This window comes from Rhea pennata, chromosome 2 (assembly GCF_028389875.1).
Source record: "Rhea pennata isolate bPtePen1 chromosome 2, bPtePen1.pri, whole genome shotgun sequence".
NCBI classification, from domain to species: domain Eukaryota; kingdom Metazoa; phylum Chordata; class Aves; order Rheiformes; family Rheidae; genus Rhea; species Rhea pennata.
The window spans coordinates 138,606,195-138,624,495 of NC_084664.1; the positions used below are offsets into that span (position 1 = coordinate 138,606,195).

Here is an 18,301-nt window from a genome sequence, read left to right on the forward strand (position 1 = left end):
ATTTGCTTTTAGATCTCAGCCTATTCTTTTCTCCCAGTTTTTAGTGGTCATACTGATCCTCCTGTATTGCACTTCCCACCCATAGCTCCTCCCAGTGGGGTAAGATTTGTTGCAGTGTATCTGGAAGCGTGTTTGGTTGATAATGTGAAACTAAAGTAAATAAGCATATTTTCTTACTATATTTAGAAGTTCCCTTGATGTATAGTGATTAGATTTATTTTTAAAAAACAGCTTTTCACTTACCAATGATTATTTTTGAATATGGAAAGACAGGATTCTGTTTCAAATGTGTTCTAGGGGCCCTCAGCTGTCACAGTCTTTCTGATAGTGAAAAATAGAACTCTCTTATATCTCTGATATAAGTCTCACAGGAACCTATTAAGAGTCCCTTATCTAGCATACATTTGCATATTGATATAGTAGGATTTATTATGTTTTCATCAAGATTTTTGCATGAGACAATACGTCAAAATGAATGCTAAAAGAAATATCATCAATTTAAAAGTCATAGTTTCACTGAAAAATGCTGCCCCTGTTATTGTTCCACAGTGCCCCTGGGAGTATCTGAAAAAAACACAGAGGCAAGACATGCATTTTTTGTTTTTCAGTCTGCATTTCTTCGTACTTTGAAAGTCATTTCTCTGTAGTCATTTTCTGTGTCATGTTGATGGCTACTTGCATTTCCTCTCTCTTGCTCAGCATCACAAGTTGTTGGCTGGCAGCAGCAACACTGAAACCACAGAGCTATTGGCTTATGATGAGGGAGAGAGGGTTTCATGCAATAGCACGAATTCATCTTTTCATGCAATAGCATGAAATTGGGGCTTAAGGCTTTGCAGACAGCATTAGAAGCTGTTTGCAGGCTGTTCTGGAACATCGTCACTCCTCCCCACTGCCTGGCAAATGACTGATTTAGCCCCAATACCAGCTAGCAAACACTCAGCCAGGATCCTCTTTCGCAGTGGAGTTTTAGAGTGCTGGGTTGAGGAGCGCTGTGTGTAGCAGTGCTCCTGCCTGTCCGAGAGCACCTGCGCAACCCACCAGCTTGGCACACGTTGTGCATGACAATCTGGTGGGACTCTCCTCAGTCACTCAAGGACACTTTGGGGTTCCTCTGCCATAGGAGCCTTTGGAACTGGCCAGCTGCCAAGGAGATGAGCATGAATGGTCAATAGCAGCTTTTTGAAGCCCAATTTCTCTGCAAACAAATAGGCTAGAGGGCAAAACACCTGTACTCCTTTAAGCTCTGTTTACTATAGCGTTTTTACTACATACCTGTAGCCTGTAACAGACTCATCATCCAAAGGGCTTGCATGTGACCTTCCCCTAGACAAGTCTCCCCAAAGCTCTGCTTAGGGGATGAACATGAACCATCCACATATATGGAGCTGGCAGCATAGTCTGGAAGACTACATAACATGACGGATATTAGTGATAGACTCACTGTTGCACCTCACAGAGCCTAATGATAGATAGTCTATGGAACAGTGTTAGATCTACCAGGCCCAGCATATCTGCAAAGTACGGTGGGAAGAGTCTTCGCAGCCTGCTTTCCTAACCGACCTTGCTACGGATCTTCTCAGATTGTTCTTCTCTAGAAATGCTTTCCATGTCTCTCATCTGTTTATCCATAATCTAAATAGCCCAGGCAACTCAAAAATAGCTACTATTAGAATAGAACTAGCTGGAAAAACTGTGTTTGCTCCTCTTGCTGAAATGAGACATATTTGCCAAGATTTTCTTAAAATAAGGGTTAAAATAAGAGATGCAACATAGTTCTAAGGGTACATTTTATTATAGTGTGGAATCATAAGGCACCTTAAGAATGCTGAGCCAAGAGATGAGAATAGCACTTTCAGATTAATACAAACACAGCATATTCACTTTCTTTCACTGGCCTAACATTTGAAGTCAGGAAGAAACAGAAGCTGATATGGGAAGAAACAGAAGCCGATAAGGCTCTCAGAAAGGACAGTATCAAAAACCCTGTGAGATGAAAGCAGAACAATTTTTTTTAAGCCAGTTACTTTCTTCTTGAGATCATTTTAGCTGTCAAAATTCTTCCATTTTATTTCATCAGAGTTTTTCCTCAAAAATTGTACTGTTGTCACTGCCATCACCATAAGTGGCTCTTTGATATTTTGCCAAGTACAGCAAGAAAGTGTAGCCTCCACACGGGTTTCTGGATCAAGTTCAGCAGTGGTAGACAGACTGGCATTAACACCACACTGGACAGAAATTGGGAGCAAAACAGGTGTGAATGGGTGCAAAGGGGTGAAATTTGCACTAAATCACCCATTGCTGTTCATGCAAATGCAGGTGAAAAAAACAGAGAGGAGCGCTCAGCAGGGATTCAGCCAGCTGTAGATGAAGCTGGAGTCTATGCTTGCTCCAGTGACACACACAGGGGTCCTAAGATACAATTTCTTGGTGACATGCAGGGGCGTCAGGGAGCTGTATCAGGCCCTCTTGATGGAAGCCTACCTGAGAAGGCTGCCCTGACTCCTAGCAACTCTGCTGATGACCTGCTCCATTCCTTCTCCTGCTTGCCAATGGCTTTCCACCCAAGTTTTGTGAGCCCAAGGAGTTCTCTGCCATGTCGAGTGGAGAAAGCTCTCCATAGCCCATGCAGTCTTTCGTTCTTGGGTCATAAGGTCACAGTTAACCACTTCCAAGCAGTTCCATGTTGTTATTGCATGAAACCTGCTTCCTTTGAAAGCTTTCTCTTTTAAAGACGTAATAAAGAACTCAGTGTAGCTGCACTGAATTAAAATGGGGCAAGTCCCAAGCTTCTTAATCAGCTTTAGCTGGCTTTTACTTTGGGAAAACTTCCCACTGCACATCTGAGTAAGGCCATAAGAATTTGTCCAGAGTAACCATTTTCAGTATGAAAAGAACGTTTACTATGTTATTCCCATCTGGCTTTCCTAGAATATCTCATCTGTTATTCCCTTCACACGCCTCTGTGAAAAGGACTCTGTAGGATGAAGTCATGTTGAAACAATTTTTTTTTGTCCTAAAAATCTGCATATTCTTACTATGGTTACTTTGATCAGAGCAAACATGACTGCACTCCCACTCTGTGGCATTCCTCCCACACTTTCAATACAGATTTTCTGCTTTGCTGTCCTCTCACCCAGAGTGAGGGAATGACCCCTCCACCCTTCCTCCTATCCCACACAAAAGCCAGACATGAGATGCTTAAACACTGGCAGATTTATAAGCTTCATCTCTACTCTGACCCCTGCGAGTCTTGCCTGCTGACGAGGAAGAGGCAGGTGTAAATTCTGACTGTCCATCCTCTCCTTTTTTTCCTTTCCCTATTCCCTTCTTCCCCCAGCTCTCTCATCTGTATGTGCATTTGCTTGTATATTTATGCCTTCTTCTCTTCTGCTGGCTATCCGGTCGATGTTGTGTAGACAACATCCATATCTGTGTTAAGAGACTGCCCAACTCTGTAGCATCCTAATTCTCTTGGGAGCCTCTGGACACTTGCAACAATGCAAATCAGGATGATGATGATCAAATGGGTGCCCATCACTTTTCTATCCAGCCAGCAATTGTTCATATTGAGATGGTCTTCTGTGTTCTTCTATTTGGTTCTATAACCAGCATTACAGAATTGCTGGAAGGCCAATCAGGAAATCTGCAGCCACACCATTACTGACACAACTGAGGGAGCAGATGTTTGACTGCATTGAGCATAAGTGATGAATATTTAATTAAACAGACAAATGCATTTCTCAGGGTGTAATACTTCAAGTTATTTAAAGGCTAGGAAATCAGAAAGGTGAGTTGGTTCTACTGTTGGAAGAGAAGCCCATGAGATGGCTAAGGAAGTAAATGCTCACTAGTGCAAGGGTAAAATGTCTGTGTTATCTAACAGCATCCTCCAGCAGGTCAGTGTGTTGCCACACTCCGGGAGCAGTCCCTTTGGGACCCCTGAGCCAGGTGATTAGAACAGGCAGGGCAGAGTGCTTTCATGAAAGGGAAAGGTAGACAGTGGAGGCAAAGGGAGTGATCTTGGGCCTCGGCCAAGATCAAGCCCTCCCAAAGCAGGAGAAGCAAAAGCAAAGAAGAAATACCTGAAGTGATGATGTCTGGAGTAAGTTATCAACTGACTGATGCAGACACTGTGTTGTGGGGAAGACAGGAATTTGAATATTTGGAAAAAAGCATTCCATACCTACAGACAAGGACTGGAGGGCAAGCTGCCTGCCCAGTGCAGTGCTGGTTAGATAGAACCTAATGAGCTGGAATGACAACCAAAAGGAACTGGTCAGATGAGGGCAATGCTGCCTTGGGCTAATGTATCTGCCTCTCAAAGTGGCTGAGAGGCTCCACCAAGGCCACCACACTACAGCAATTTGACTGCTTCTGTTGTCGCAGCTAATCTCTGCATGGCTCTGTAAGCTATTTCCTAGGCAAAACATCAGATTACTTGTTCTGCATGCTCTCATTTGCAGGCAATGTTTAGATAACCAGTTCAGAGACCATTACTCTCTCTTGTTTTAAAATTAACATTACTTTTCTTTTCAGAGTGGCTAATACCATATGTGACTAATGAATTTGTCAGTACAAAGAATAGCTATGGGTGGCACCAGCATTATCAGGGATTAGAACATCTGCTCTCTGTGGAACAAATTGTGAACGGGTTTTTTTAGCTGTGTACACACATAAATCCTAAAGGAAAAGGCCACCTTATTGTTGGCCACCTTCACTACATGCCACGCACTGCAAAACTAGGGAGTGAGTCACTGCCCTCCCAGCAGGCAGAAAGAGGACGGAGAGAAAGCAAACATGAGGTAAAGGGAAGGCGGTGTGAAGATGGAGCCTGTGAAACCAGCTGATGGTGGCTGAAGCGCAAAGTACACCATAGTGTAGGATGGGATCTTGGTTGTCTTACCATTCCCCCCCAGGTGGTGTCAGCTGCGAGGACCTCATATGCTGTTGAAGTGAGAAATTAATCTGAAGACTTTTTTAATAAGAAAAAATGTAACCTCACTCCAAAACCAGACTGTGTTCAATGGTGACTAAATAAGGAAATACATTATTTCATAAATAAATATCTCACTGAAGAGAGCAACCACATGTACTGGTGCCACTAGAGTCCCATAGGGAGTCTGGAGAGCAGATCGAGGCTGATGTTCCTGGGATATTTTTCTATTTATTTCTTTCACCACGAAATAATCACACCACTCCATTAATACAATGTATTTCTTACCAGCTCTTTGCTCCTGTCATATCACGTAGGCAATCTATAAGATGGTTTCTTCTGTAATGAAGATGCCGGAAGATGAGTCGACACCAGAGAAAAGAACGGAGAAGATCTTCCGCCAGATGGACACCAACCGTGACGGTAGGCTTGCCAGCGGGTGCTGAGGGGAGGGGGGCACATGGCTACCTGGGGGACAGGGAGGCAGGAGGTGCCCTGGCCGTTTCACGTGCCCATGGGGAGTCCCTCTGAGCCAGACGCAACCTCCTGCGTCCTTCCAAGCAGAGCGGTGGCTGATACGGCTGCCACAAGCGGAGGAGGCTCAGCCGGGCAGGAGGACATGGTGCTGCATGCAGCAACCCCCCCCTGCCCCCCAGGGGCTGGGAGCCCTGCGGCCCCCTCTGATGCCAGGAAAAGCAGCCCCGCATCGAGGAGAAAGGCTGTGGTCCTGCGCTTGCCGGTCTCGTCCCAGCCATCCCCAGCACCCGGGACAAAGCTCGTGGAGCGTCGCGCAAACAAACAGCGAGAGCCATTGGCAGGTTAAGAAAGGCGGATGGGGAGGGGGTTATGGGGATGGGGAACTGGGAAAGGGCCGCTCCTCAGGAGCCTTCTTCCGTCGTGCTATCACCTTATTACAAATGGCAGGCTAAATGTTTGCTTTCCTCTTCACGGCGCTCGCTGAAGCAGCGCTCTTGGACTTTCAAGCAGTCTTGAAACATTCATCAACTTGGGAAGCAAAGAAAAGCTTTAGATTACGCCTGCTAATTATACAGCTCCCCAAGAGCCTGCGTGCAAACCCACAGCCTTATCTCCCACTTCATATTTCAGGCCGTCGTGCCTTTTTTTTTTTTTTTTTTTTTTTTTAAGGAGGAAAATAAGCAGTGGCTGCTGCTCTGCGAAAGCAGCCAAGCCGAGGTGAGGCAAGGTGCAGCGGCTGAGGCTGTTCGGAGGGAGGCGCGCTGCTCGAGGAACGTCGCGTGGGCACCCGCAGCAGGGGCGGGTTTTTTTTTCCCCCCTAAAATTGCCTTCTTCTTTCCTGACAATTGATGAACTTGACGTTGGGGAATGGAAGTCTTGTAATAAATGTCCAAGCGCCGGGGTGGCCAGGTCTTGCCTTGGCCATAGCTCAGGCTTGAGCGCCCGCCCTTAGCAGGCGCCGGGCGCTGAGGAAGGGCACCGCCTCGCTCTCCCAGGGCTCTTCCTCGCGCCGTGCCGGTCTCCGCGCGTGGCCACAGCGCGGGCTCCTTGAGCGAACGTGTGTTTCACTTCCAGGAAAGCTCTCGCTGGAGGAGTTCATCCGAGGGGCCAAGAGCGACCCGTCCATCGTCCGCCTCCTGCAGTGCGATCCCAGCAGCGCAGGGCAATTCTGAACCCCTCCTCTGGATGAATTATGTATCTGCTTTTTTTTTTTCCTTGCCAAACAACATTCATGGTAGTGTTGCCTCTGTATGGCCAATTATGCCTTCTTTTGTGGCATCTTATAGCTTCTTTTGTTGTGGATTAATTATAAGAATGCTGAATTGCTCTTAACGATTTGTCCAGAGCATGGGCAGTACTGTTTTAAACAGATATTGTGGTGTTATCATTGTTTTAAAGATTTTATTTTGTCTTTCTTTTAACATGTCTGTTTTGGAAAGTATACAATGAGAAGGAAAAGATAAAACAACAAAACCCTTGACAGCAAAACATATTGACAGATTTTAGATTGCTGCTTTAGTTGCTGAATAGTCACCTGCAGGACCTGAAAGTGTAGTAGAGATTGAAGCAAAGGGGTTACGGCAGGGGTAGAGTTCGTCCGCACCTCTGTTTCCCACCCAGAAGGCGCCAGTTAAGCTCAAAGACAGTATCGTGAAGAAGTACACATGTGCAAAGCTGGTGAGGACTGTATTACCCGCACCTCTGCACCTAAGCCTCGTTGTTTCAATGCTGTGAAGGTTTTCAAGGTTGTGAAGGAGAAGGAGAAAACAAAGATCAATGGTCTTACTAGGTTTACAATGCTTGATTTCACGTGGCTTTATCGGAAAATTCAGCAATTTGCAATCCTGATCCCCAAAATCCACAACAGACAGTACCTCTTGCCACTTGGGATCAGCAAAGACAGACACAGATATTGAAACTGGGTCTTGACAATGAATTTAAGGGAGTTACATGTTGAATGTGAAATTTTCGGGTTAGTAATAAAGCAGTTTCTACTAAGGAGAGTGGGCATTCAACTGAACAGATAACGCAACACCTGCAAGCAGCTCAGCCTGAGGCAGATCGGCTGTTCCGAATGCTCTCGTGCAGTACCAAGTTTTGGGGTGTGTTTGTCTCTCTCCATGTAGTTAACACAGTTTCTGGGCCTGCTCTTAGAGGGAGGCTATCATCAAAATTTGTTTTAAGCATAAAATTGTAGCATTTATATTTCATTTATTTTAGTAAAGTTCAAAAATCTGTACTGAAACAAGGAAATGGTACGCTTTATGGTATATTTATATATATAAAAATTAAAACAAAAAAAAAAAAAGATCAGCTCTGAGAAAAATGTTGAATGTTTATCTTTTCGCCTAGATGCAGGAGTTCTGAAATTTGCTGCTGCAAAATTTTATCCTTTGGTCAGAGTTGCTGCATTCACAGCTAGTTTGCCTATGTGGGATTGCTTAGCAGCTTTACAAGCACTGCTGCAACAGAAAAGCTTTAGTGACAGGAGGCATTATGCTGACTAAATTGGAGTTAATCTGTCGTTAGCTAAAGTCTGCTCTGTGATCCTGTTGGTGAGGTATCCGTGTAGGCAGTGCACAGTGTTGGGAACGAGTGAGCTTGTTAGAGTAACCTCTGCCTGAGCGGCAAGGTTGGCACTGTGTCAAGTGACCTTGCAGTTGCTAATCCCCAAGTAGCCTTAATTTAAAATAAACTAAGTAAAATAAGTCTGCTTTGCAGATGAGGATTAGCTAAGCATTAATTAGAACTCATGGAAAAGTAGCTGAGTTATGGATCATTTTTTGCTGAACGCTAGCTAGCATGCACAAAAATAAGAGATAAGGTATCCTGGACTTAATTTTTCAATACCATTTGCTTTACCAGGTTTAATATGCAAAGCATAGTAAATCTTTGATTTACTTTTAATTTAGATAAAATTCCTAAGCAGTTGTACTAAAATTATTATCAGTGGCTAAGCGCACTCGATAAATACTTTTAGGCGCACACTTGTGTCTCAAACAATCACAGAGAGTTATCTATGACATATTCCTGCAAAATTCATTAAAATACTGGGCAGAGGCATGTGTGGGTATATGTGAAAGTGAGAAAGTAAAAGAGGCCCAAATGCAGACGCATAGACACAAACAGATTTCAGCACTTCGTGCTGGTACCTGTTACAAACACCACTGGCAAGTTTTGCATCATTTCTTCCAGTTGATGGAGTGTTTCTTATTTATTTCTTCCTAATCTTCATTAGACATCTTGCGTGCAAATCTATGCCTTCAAAGAAAAGCACATGCCTACCTTCCTCAAGACAACTTCTAGTTTTCCCCAGAGAGGTTCTGTATCCATCACCTCATGCATATTCAAAGCCATGTTCTCTCTTTAGTGCTTCAAGGGTTGTTTTTCAGTAGGACGAACCTGGCTAGGTTGCTGTGAATTGCTCCATGAAGGTCAGTGGACATACACTGATTAACACCTGCTTCGTCAGATAGAAACAATCGGTCCTGCTGCACCAGCCGCTTCCTGGGATGCTCTATCACCACCACTACACAGGGGCAATTAAGTGATGTGTTAGAGCAGTCCTCACGTCTACTTAAACGCATTGAAATTCTAATCTCTTTGTTCAGTGCGGGCCTCCAAGATCAAAAGCATCCCAGTAAAAGACATCTACTGAAAATGAATTTGGATACCTTCTACACTTCCATCTTTTTTTTTAATATTGTGGAAGCAGCTGTGTTTATCTGAAACTATTAAAATTCTACCCTTTATTTAAGCAACTGCATTACATCTCTTTCTAGTTTTATAAAATATTTCTGGCCCAGAACCAAATCTCCCAGTTTGTTTTAGCTCAGTAGTTCTGGGCTTTTTGGGCCAGGCTTGCCTCGTGTGTTAATACTTTACAGCACATATTTGAAAACACAACCTGTGATATGACCCCCGGCCAGTGGAGATGTAATTCTTTCCACAGTTCACAAAATCTGGAAGAATAAGAATTAGCCTACAGCTGCAGAGGACGTAACTGGAGATAAGAATATTGTATAAACATTTACAGAGTGAGCTAAGGTTATTCTTTACCTACCTACCACTGATGATTGGTATTGTTTTAAATTATTAACTGACCCTCTCTATCTCTACAAAAATATACTCTCCATGTACTTTGAAAGCAACCCATAACTGAATTGGTTATATGAACATCTGCAGATCTCAGATCAGGGAAACAGTAGTGGTATGCAGTGTGTTGGATTAGAATTACTGTTTTGCTACTGTTATCATTTACCGTCATAATAGCCTTCGTAAGTCTTTTGAAAACAGAATGACCTATCCTGTATTAAATAACAAAGTAAGTTAAACATTTTCAAGAGATCTATTAGAAATATCCCCACACATGAAAGATAGTAGGGAATATATGCTGTTTCCTATCACATCTCAATGCTGTAGATCTGTTCTCCAGTCATATTTGCATGTGCAAGAGGTAACCTTGACTCATATGTTAAATAAATAGAACGAGTATGTCCAGCATATACATGTAATTGGTAGAAATGACGGTCCTGTTTGTAGAGCATTCCCAGCCAGCTTACCAGGCTGATCTAGGCTCTGGGACTGAAGATGTGAGTTGAGGACTACGGCTTATGCTGTCTGCAAGAGCCTGTCTTGGTTTTACTGTCCTCTGGGACTGGAAACAGGGAACACAAGCTTTGTAAAATCAACATGTATGTGCTTTTGTGAGCACTTAGGGTTTGAAAGGGACTGAAGGAAGATCAATATCTCAGCATTATTTGAATCTCTGTGTGTTCAAGTAGTGAATGTTTCTGAGGTAAACGGAGTTGTGCTGTTCCTCTTGCTGTAGTTAGGCATTTTTAAGATTTTTACCTTGCAGTTGAGGCAGTTCATCCTTCATTGTCCTCTGTTGCAATGAATAAGCTGTAAGTGCATAACAGGAAGAGGTCTAAATGCAGAAGTAGTGTGTACTGGCACAACGAATGTTCATACACCACCAAATTGCCACAGCTTCATAAATTGCTCCCCCCCACCCCCCCGCCAAGAGCTGTGCCACAGGAATTTTCTGTATGTGCTCTTCTAGCTCATGGCAAACATGAAGTAACATGGCTTAGTTTAATTTTCTTTCGCCATAGGTTAGGCTAAGTCGCATTACCTTGCATTCGCTGTGGGCTGAAAGCATGTACAGGGAGAGATACCACAGCTCAGCTGACTCCTGGAAACTTGATGAACTGTGGTAACTCAATCTTGAGTCCTAATCCGCAAACTAAACTGAGATGGGAACTTCACCGTGACTGTAGGTCTCTCTGTACATGTAAAGCAGGGAACACAGTGGCAGCGGCAGGCTCGCTGGGAGCGTGCCGTTGTGGAGAGGGGATTCCTTACATCAGAGCTAGTGCCCTCAGCTGTGAGCAGTCTCCCCTTTTCTAAAAAGCTATCGTGTTTTTAATAGCACTGATGAAGATGCAACACCACAGCAATATAGCACAATCAGGATGGAGGAGACATCCTTGATGGTCCTAAGAGTTTCCCTTTGAAGCTTGGTGTACTAACACCAAGTGAAACATGTGGAAGGGGAGGGTCGGGCCAAGACCTCTCCCAAAATCTCACTATAGCAGCACCTTCTGTTGTCTTTCCAACAGTACTTATTTGGTTTTCTGTGGCAAGATGGTCTTTGGGCTCAGGAATTAGGTGTCAGGCAACTGGTGCAAGACCAGGGGAGCAGAGTATTTTACTTGCCATTTGTACAAGTATTTGGATGCATTCTTTGCTCTGTATCTTACTGGATATGATCTCATGTAGCAGTCTGAAAGCAGGAGAAGCCAGTTTCCTTGGCATCATGGCCAGGAAATGTGCTTGGAAGCATAAAGAAACTTGGCAAGCTTCAGACAGTCAGGCAGTGCTCAGAGCTGAATGGCAGAGTTTTCCATTGACTGTACCAGAGAGATAGGATACGCAGCAGAGGGAAATCAGACCCATGGTAGGATGTGAGACAGGACTGTAACAAAAATGGCACCTTCTAGGTGAGCAACTCTGTGTTCTGCACATCCGGCGTCAGGCATACTGACAAAATACGCTTTAAATACTCACCTTTAGCATGAGTGTGCTGCTGGAGAACGACAATAACTCTGTCCCTTCTTACACATAAGCAACAGAGCTGTTTGGTGTGTCCCTGTTAGAAGTCGAACAAATGGGTGGCAGGAGGACCGGATGGCATTTCCTAAGCATAACTGAGGGCAAAATTTTGCCTGCAGGAACTTTCTTCCTGGTCATAGTAGACAAGAAGGAAAAAAATCTATCTGACTCTCAAAGCCTCAACGTCATTTTTCAGGCTGCTGAAGGCAAAAAGATCTTCACCTGCAAACTGAGTATGTTTGATGTAAAATGAGTGTGAGCCACTTACAACACAGAACCCCATGTTGACCATTTTACAGCAACTTTTTAAGATACGAATAGGATGTTAGGCAGGAGAAGAGCTATGCTTTAAGCACATAGAGAAAAAAAAGAACTAGGGTTTGTAAATTGATATGAAAAGCAGTCACGCTAGAAACTGGGACCACCGTAGGAGAGGTCTGGACATGACATTCAGAGCAGTAGGGTGATCAACCAGCTGCAAAGTGAATCTTCTAGTCCCTTCCAGAAACCATCTCTAGCTACTTGAGTGTCTCAGTTAGCAACATCCCTTATTCCAGTTTGGCTTTTGCTACTGTTGGTTCTGAATTATCCACACTAAAATAGAAATTGTTTTGGGGCTGGGAATTTTCAAGTATAAGATGTACAGACTTTTCAGATATACTCTGCGTATCTTTAGAAATAATAGCCAGAAAGTGTAGGTGTGAGGGTTTGGGGGTGTGGGGGGTACAGGTTTAATTTCCTCTTTGCTCCCACAGGTCATAGTGTTATTTTAACCTGTATAGTTGAGATTAATATATCACTTGTAAAATGCTGACTAATGCACAATAAACAAGGCAAAAAAAAAAAAAGAGCTTGGGTTGTAGTGAACAATATGAAAAGGTTAGAGAAATGAAAAACTGTAATTCACATCACTGCCTTTAGACAGAAATCTGAATTCACAAGGTGAAAGTCACCCTTAGCAATAGTCAGTGCAGAATAGCTCCTTTGCACTTCAGTCCATATGACTTCCTGGGCTGTTTTGCCCCTACCCCTGTCCCAGCAAAGTCATGATGTGCTAAGGCTGGGAACTCAGTGTCCTTCCACAAAGATTCTCGTTTGATCTTTTTTCAGTCTGCTGAGCTCTTCCCCGGTTCTGAAGCACGCGATGGCCACCCTCTCCGCTGTGTTCACTTACTGTGCAGTTCAGACTTGTCTTAGGTCTTCCCCTCTTGCCCTGATATTATACCAAAGACGCTCTCACTTTCCCAGGGCAGGCACTCAGGGTGTCAGGCCGTCAGAGGCTTTCTACCATCTTCCAGTAGCCATCCGTACCCCTTCTCTCTGAATGAATAACAAGCACAAGCCCTTGACATCTGGAGGAGCCAGGCTTGGTGCTCTTATGTGGAATAGCTTCTGATTTGGTTCTCAGCCTTTGGCCCCTGGTGTGTACCTTGCCAACCACACTATTTATATACTATTATGAAGTAATGGTAGTATTAAACATTTCAAGAACACACTAAACTTCTGGAACAATGTGGTTTTCATTATCATTTATGCGTTTGTTGATCCACCACGGACTGAACCCGACCAGTGTTTGCTTGCCGCTCCCATGGTTTATTCCATAGAGAACTGATTTCTTCCAGGCAGGAACAGTGTCTTCCTATGCGTCAGCATTCAGCGCGCAGTGTCCCGGTGCTGCCCGGAGCGGCCAGCTGCTACAGTCCAGGAGACGCTCTGGCGCAGCAATGTCAGGCTGATACTCTTCCAGCCATCCGTCAAAAGCATGTGTGAAGGGGGTGGTCTCTGGTTTTCTCTGTCATTCAACAAGTATTCAACAGTATTCAGGGTTGGCCTCACACTCCCCCACTGAACTGGATGACAATGATTAGTGAACCCACCTGAGAAAATCCTCTTAAATCCTAAGCTTTGTTTCTTCTGCTAATTGACTGCACGCAGAGGGAGGATTAATGGATCCTACACACTCATCTGGGAGAGAATTTGGAGTTCCCTGACACACCACCTTTTTATCTCCTGTTATTAGCTTATTCCTGTTTCCAGGGCAGCCAAACAGTTTTTCTTAGTATGTGGAATAAAAAAAAAAAAAAAGAAAGAAAACAGAATCTCAATCTGATAAAGATCTAAGGAAGCCTATTAAAGACATGATGCTTCGTATTAGTCATTTGAATGCTTTAGAAGATCATATTTCATTGTTTTTTTTTCTGTCTGACTTCCTTATTCATGTTTTAGCTGTGTTCTTGATTTTTTCTTTGGCTCCTCTTGGATTCAGTCCTGCTGATCTGTTAGGTTGTATACTAGCAAAGCCCCAAGGATCCCAAGAGCAGATTTGCCTGAGCAACTACTCTAGAGGTGGCCTCACTGTGCCTAGTAAAAACAAAGTGCTTCGTTAAGTTGGGGATCGTATTTGTCCACACATTTCCTGTAAGGGGAATCTTGGATTGTTTCAATATGCTTATTTCTTCCACTTGTTCACTTCAACTTCATCTGAGAGGTCTTACATTTGACATTTGTACATTCAGTTCTATTTTCTCTTGAACTAGAGGTGACTAATATTTGCCTCTTTTGAAAGAAGTACTTGATATTTTTTGATTTTTGAATGTTGCCCAGTAGGTGACATGATAGATGCAGAAGAAAATAGTTATAGACTTGTCTGTGTAAATTGGGACAAATACTTTAGATGCTGTAGAGACTAATAAATTGGAATACACTATGGCCAAAAGCTGAATGGGCTTTAAGGACCCAGTTCTCCTTGAAGTCCATGATGACTCCACAGAGATTATTCTCTTCTGTGTTCCCCCATGCCGTTTCTACATCGCAGAGTAGATATCTAATGTAATTTTTAACAAGCTACCAGGGGCAGACTAAGTGCAGCAGCATGGAGTTCAACATATCCTGTGTCTTGGCAAAGTTAGATACCTCTCTAGATCAATGCTTTTTAAGCAAGCCTACATATCCTAAGAAAGACTTTTACAACTCAGAAAGGAGAGGGACAAATATTAATTAAATGAATTTGGTCCATATAGCTTTTCTATGGCTGTCTAGAATTGTTAGTGTCCTGCGTGTCCTGTAGCAATTGTGACGTGTTAATTTTCTCCCCAGTTCTGCTGTAAACTCACATGGTGATATTCTGAGTCTCCAGCCAGGTCTTAGCCAGGCAAAACCCACTGGAAATGTCATCTAAGGGTGATTTGCCTTCAGAAAGACTGAGGGCAGCTCTCGGGATATGTCTCCGTGCTGTTGCATGCTTTAGGAATGTGTGCCTGCAGTGTGATGTGTTAAATCCCACCGGAAGATAAAAGTAGATGATCAACTCGAAGAGGAGACAGCGAATCTGGTGGAGAGTTGTGTATGTGTTTTGTGCCCTTCAGCACGCACATCATCTCCCCTCCTATCAACTTTCAATTAGGACCTTCTTTGAACTCTTAGTGTCCGAGTAAAGTTTTCTTATGCTGATAATGTATTTGTATTATGCAACTTACTCCGAAAAAAAACCCCAGAAGATTATCTCTTGATGACTGTCCTCTCCTCTCGAGAAGCTGTTCTCTTCTGTACATAGGATATGCAGAATGTATGGAAGTCTTACCAGCGTTGGTTTGCATTTTAAAGACTGTACTAATTAATGTGTTAATTATTGTGTTTTCGTAGTGGCATCTTTGATGTAAGATGTAAAAACTATTTAAAATGATTTTTTTTGTTATTGCTCAGCTTATAGAGATAGCACAAAGAAATGCATGTTCACTAGAATCAGCCTTTTTAAAGACTGTCATAGCTGCACACAGATGCCGTCGTTTTACATAGAGTATAACACCTGCATTCTTGTTTCAACAGGGGTCAGTTTTGAGCGGAAACTAGTTCTTCCCCAAAAGTCTATTTTTCTGCCTTTTTCTCTGACGGATTCCAGCTTTTTGATTACACAGTGTGTGCCAGACCCCATACAGCAGGCTGCAGTCGGGGTTACAAGCAACCAGGACAGGGCAAGGGCTCCCGTGACTCAGGTCATTTGCCCTGCCTTGAGTTTGCATGGGGGAACCGCGAAGACGGGGCCTCGGCTGCCTCCCCGGCTCCGGCAGGCTGCCGGGACCGCACCGGCAAGCTTGTTCATCCTTAGTCTCACTCGTGTGCATGCTCTGTCCCCTTTGAGGCTATCATCGGCTGCATCAGGACAAAACTGATGGGTTTACATTTCAAGACTGCTTGTGTAAGTGACTTTAAAATTAATCGACTAAAATTTAGAAGTAATTGCACATTAATAATTAAGGGAAAAAAAAGCCTGAGCTGCAAGTTTGGGGTTAGAATCTTATTGGGGTGCTTAATGTAGGGAGAATTTGAGGTCAGCCAGTAAAAAACAGGACCACTTGGGAAGTTTAGCTCTACGTTTCTCGCAAGGTTTGGAGAGAGGCTGGAGAGAGAAGAGTGGTTTGGCTCCTGCCTTTCAGGTAGCCTAGACGCACTCATGGCGAGATGTCTCCCAACTGCGTCTTGGGCCAAAAGACAGGACATGCTGCAGCTTATGACTTTTTTTTTTTTTTTTTTTCTTTTCTGCTTTTTTTTTCCTTCTTAAGGAGAAAGCAGTTCAAACTGCACCTAGCAAAATGACTGACTTCAAAAGCATGTTTTTCCTTGTTATATAGACACTCACCAAACATCATTGTGTGATTAAAAAGACGCATTTGTGATAGTTTTCTTCAGTGCCAAAATATATAAGCAGTATTGTTTGAAGGGAAATAAGAATTTTTTTACTGTATTGTTATTACTGTTGAACAAATATTGTTTTTAAATGTTAGATTTTGAAGAATTTTGTATTGTAAACTGTTTTGTGACATGGTGCTTTTTCATACTGGAATTACTGATTGCACCTAAATATGAACTATTTTGTTTTCTTTTCTTATATGTAACCTTGAACAACCTTGATGAAAACCAATGTACGGTGGACACCGACGGTTCAAACAAATTCTCCTACTGAAATCCCCTAAATGTTCTTTCCTACTAATAAATATTCTGCTGCAGCTAGCTACGTGGCGTGTGGTCGGGCTGCCGGCCCGCGGCGCGGACGGCGGCTCTCGGACGAGCGTGGGGCTTGGGGAGGGAGAGGGACGGTGCCGGACACACGCGCTTCGCCCCGGGGCTGCTCCTGGGGTTTCATCCCCCCCCCACCGCCGGGTCCCCAAATCCGGAGGCGCCGGGAGGAAGGGGGAGAAGCCCTCTGCGCCAGGGCACCCCCGAGTCGTGCAGGAGAATAAAAAAAAAACCCGAGGGAAGGTCAGCACGAGGCTAAGGGAGCTGCTCTGGCAGCCGGGACCGGCTGGCTGACGGGGGCTTTCCAGGGCACGGATGAACCCCTGCCCCGGGTTCGGGCGGCAACACCAGACGAAGAGCGGGCGGCGCGGACCCGACCCCCTTCTGCCCGCCGGGCAGAGGCGGCCGAGCGTCGCCCCGGGCGTTTCCAGCCCGCCCTGGAGCAGCCTCGCAGGTGGCCCCGTCTCGCGCTCCTGCTGCAGCCCTGTGCGTGGTCCTTAAGCTCCTCAAATTTTTACCTGGTTTAAATTTGGAGCCGGGATTAGCACTGGGATGCTAAAAGTAGTTTAACTCCTACTGGAAGGTAACTGAAACCAGTGCCTATTTCCTCACGAGATTAAAAAAACAGCCTATTTGTGGAACTGCACATTAATACGGGCTTAAACGCGGCCGGAGCCTGGTGACTCTGCTGGAGCGTCGGCTGAGGGGCCCGAGCACGCTGCAGGCTCAGCGCGCCCGCGGGCTGCCTCTGCTCCACGAGTTTCCAGCCTAACAAAGCCGCTGCGAAGCACCTTTTCCTCGCCCTCTGTCAGGGACACAACACAATTCAGCATTGAATTGTAAAAAGGGGATCTTTATTCACCTCGGGGCCTTACATCCCAGGCCGGTGACACGGAGGATCAAGAGGGGCCGGGGCGCAGGAGGCCTCCCACGGTGCGCCCGGCCGCACGCGCGTTGCCTCCCGCTGCCGCCCCCCGCCTTCCTCGGGGGAGGACAGCCGAGGCGCCCGGCCTTCGCCCGCAGGGCTGGCGAGCGAGCGCTGGGCCGGGCTGGGAGACAGCACCATCTCGGGGGGGAGGCAGAGTTGGGAAGGAGGAGGAAAATGCGGCTTTGCTGCCCCACCGAGTCCCCTGAAGATTCACTGAAGAGCTGCAGGAGGAGCGTTTTGATCCTCTCGAATAGGAGAGGGTCAGTTTTTCTTAAAGACCCTGTGTGAAGCCTTGTCCGGCTGCATCAGAAACCACCTGGCCTTTGCAGACCCTGAAGGTGCTGCAGTTCCCACCAGCGGAAACACTTCCTGCTTCGCTGCCCCACGGCCTCCGCCGACAGCACTTCTCAGCTCGCAGCCTGCAAAGCGGTCACATTTTAAGAGCCACTGAGTAAAACGACTTCCCAAAAATCACCAATGAGTCCCAATGAGGGACTTTTTTCCTCATTGCCCTGGCATTTCCTGACACAACAGAGGGGAGCTCAGGGGCTGGGTTTCCCAAGCAGCTTGTCCCGCTCAGGACTTGGCCTCGATAGGGGGGTGTCCACGCAAACCTTTGCCCCCTCCTGATCTGCAGCGCTACAGGTCTGCCCTGCCATTGCTTGCACAGGCCCCATTTCCTCACCAAGAAGCTGTAATTCCCTGGTAACTGGCACCTACTAGATGTTCTCACCTCTTGGGTTCTTCTTTGAAAAGGTGAAACCAAATGGTGGAGAATAAAATGACCAATGCAAGTGTTTTACTGCAAGAGACACAGTTCAATGTGCTTT

The 18,301-nt window shown here is 45.0% G+C and overlaps 1 protein-coding gene across 2 annotated transcripts in view; it reads left to right on the plus strand.

The window, feature by feature from the left end:
- The window catches only part of NCALD (neurocalcin delta), a 63,948-nt gene extending 47,411 nt beyond the window's left edge, over positions 1-16,537 (plus strand). For both annotated transcript variants that reach the window (XM_062570456.1, XM_062570455.1), the window contains exons 3-4: positions 5,254-5,359; positions 6,488-16,537. In XM_062570456.1, the coding sequence (XP_062426440.1) occupies positions 5,254-5,359; positions 6,488-6,585 (204 nt within the window). In that variant the 3' untranslated portion in view covers positions 6,586-16,537. The remainder of the gene's footprint in view (positions 1-5,253; positions 5,360-6,487) is intronic.
- Positions 16,538-18,301: the final 1,764 nt, after the last annotated feature.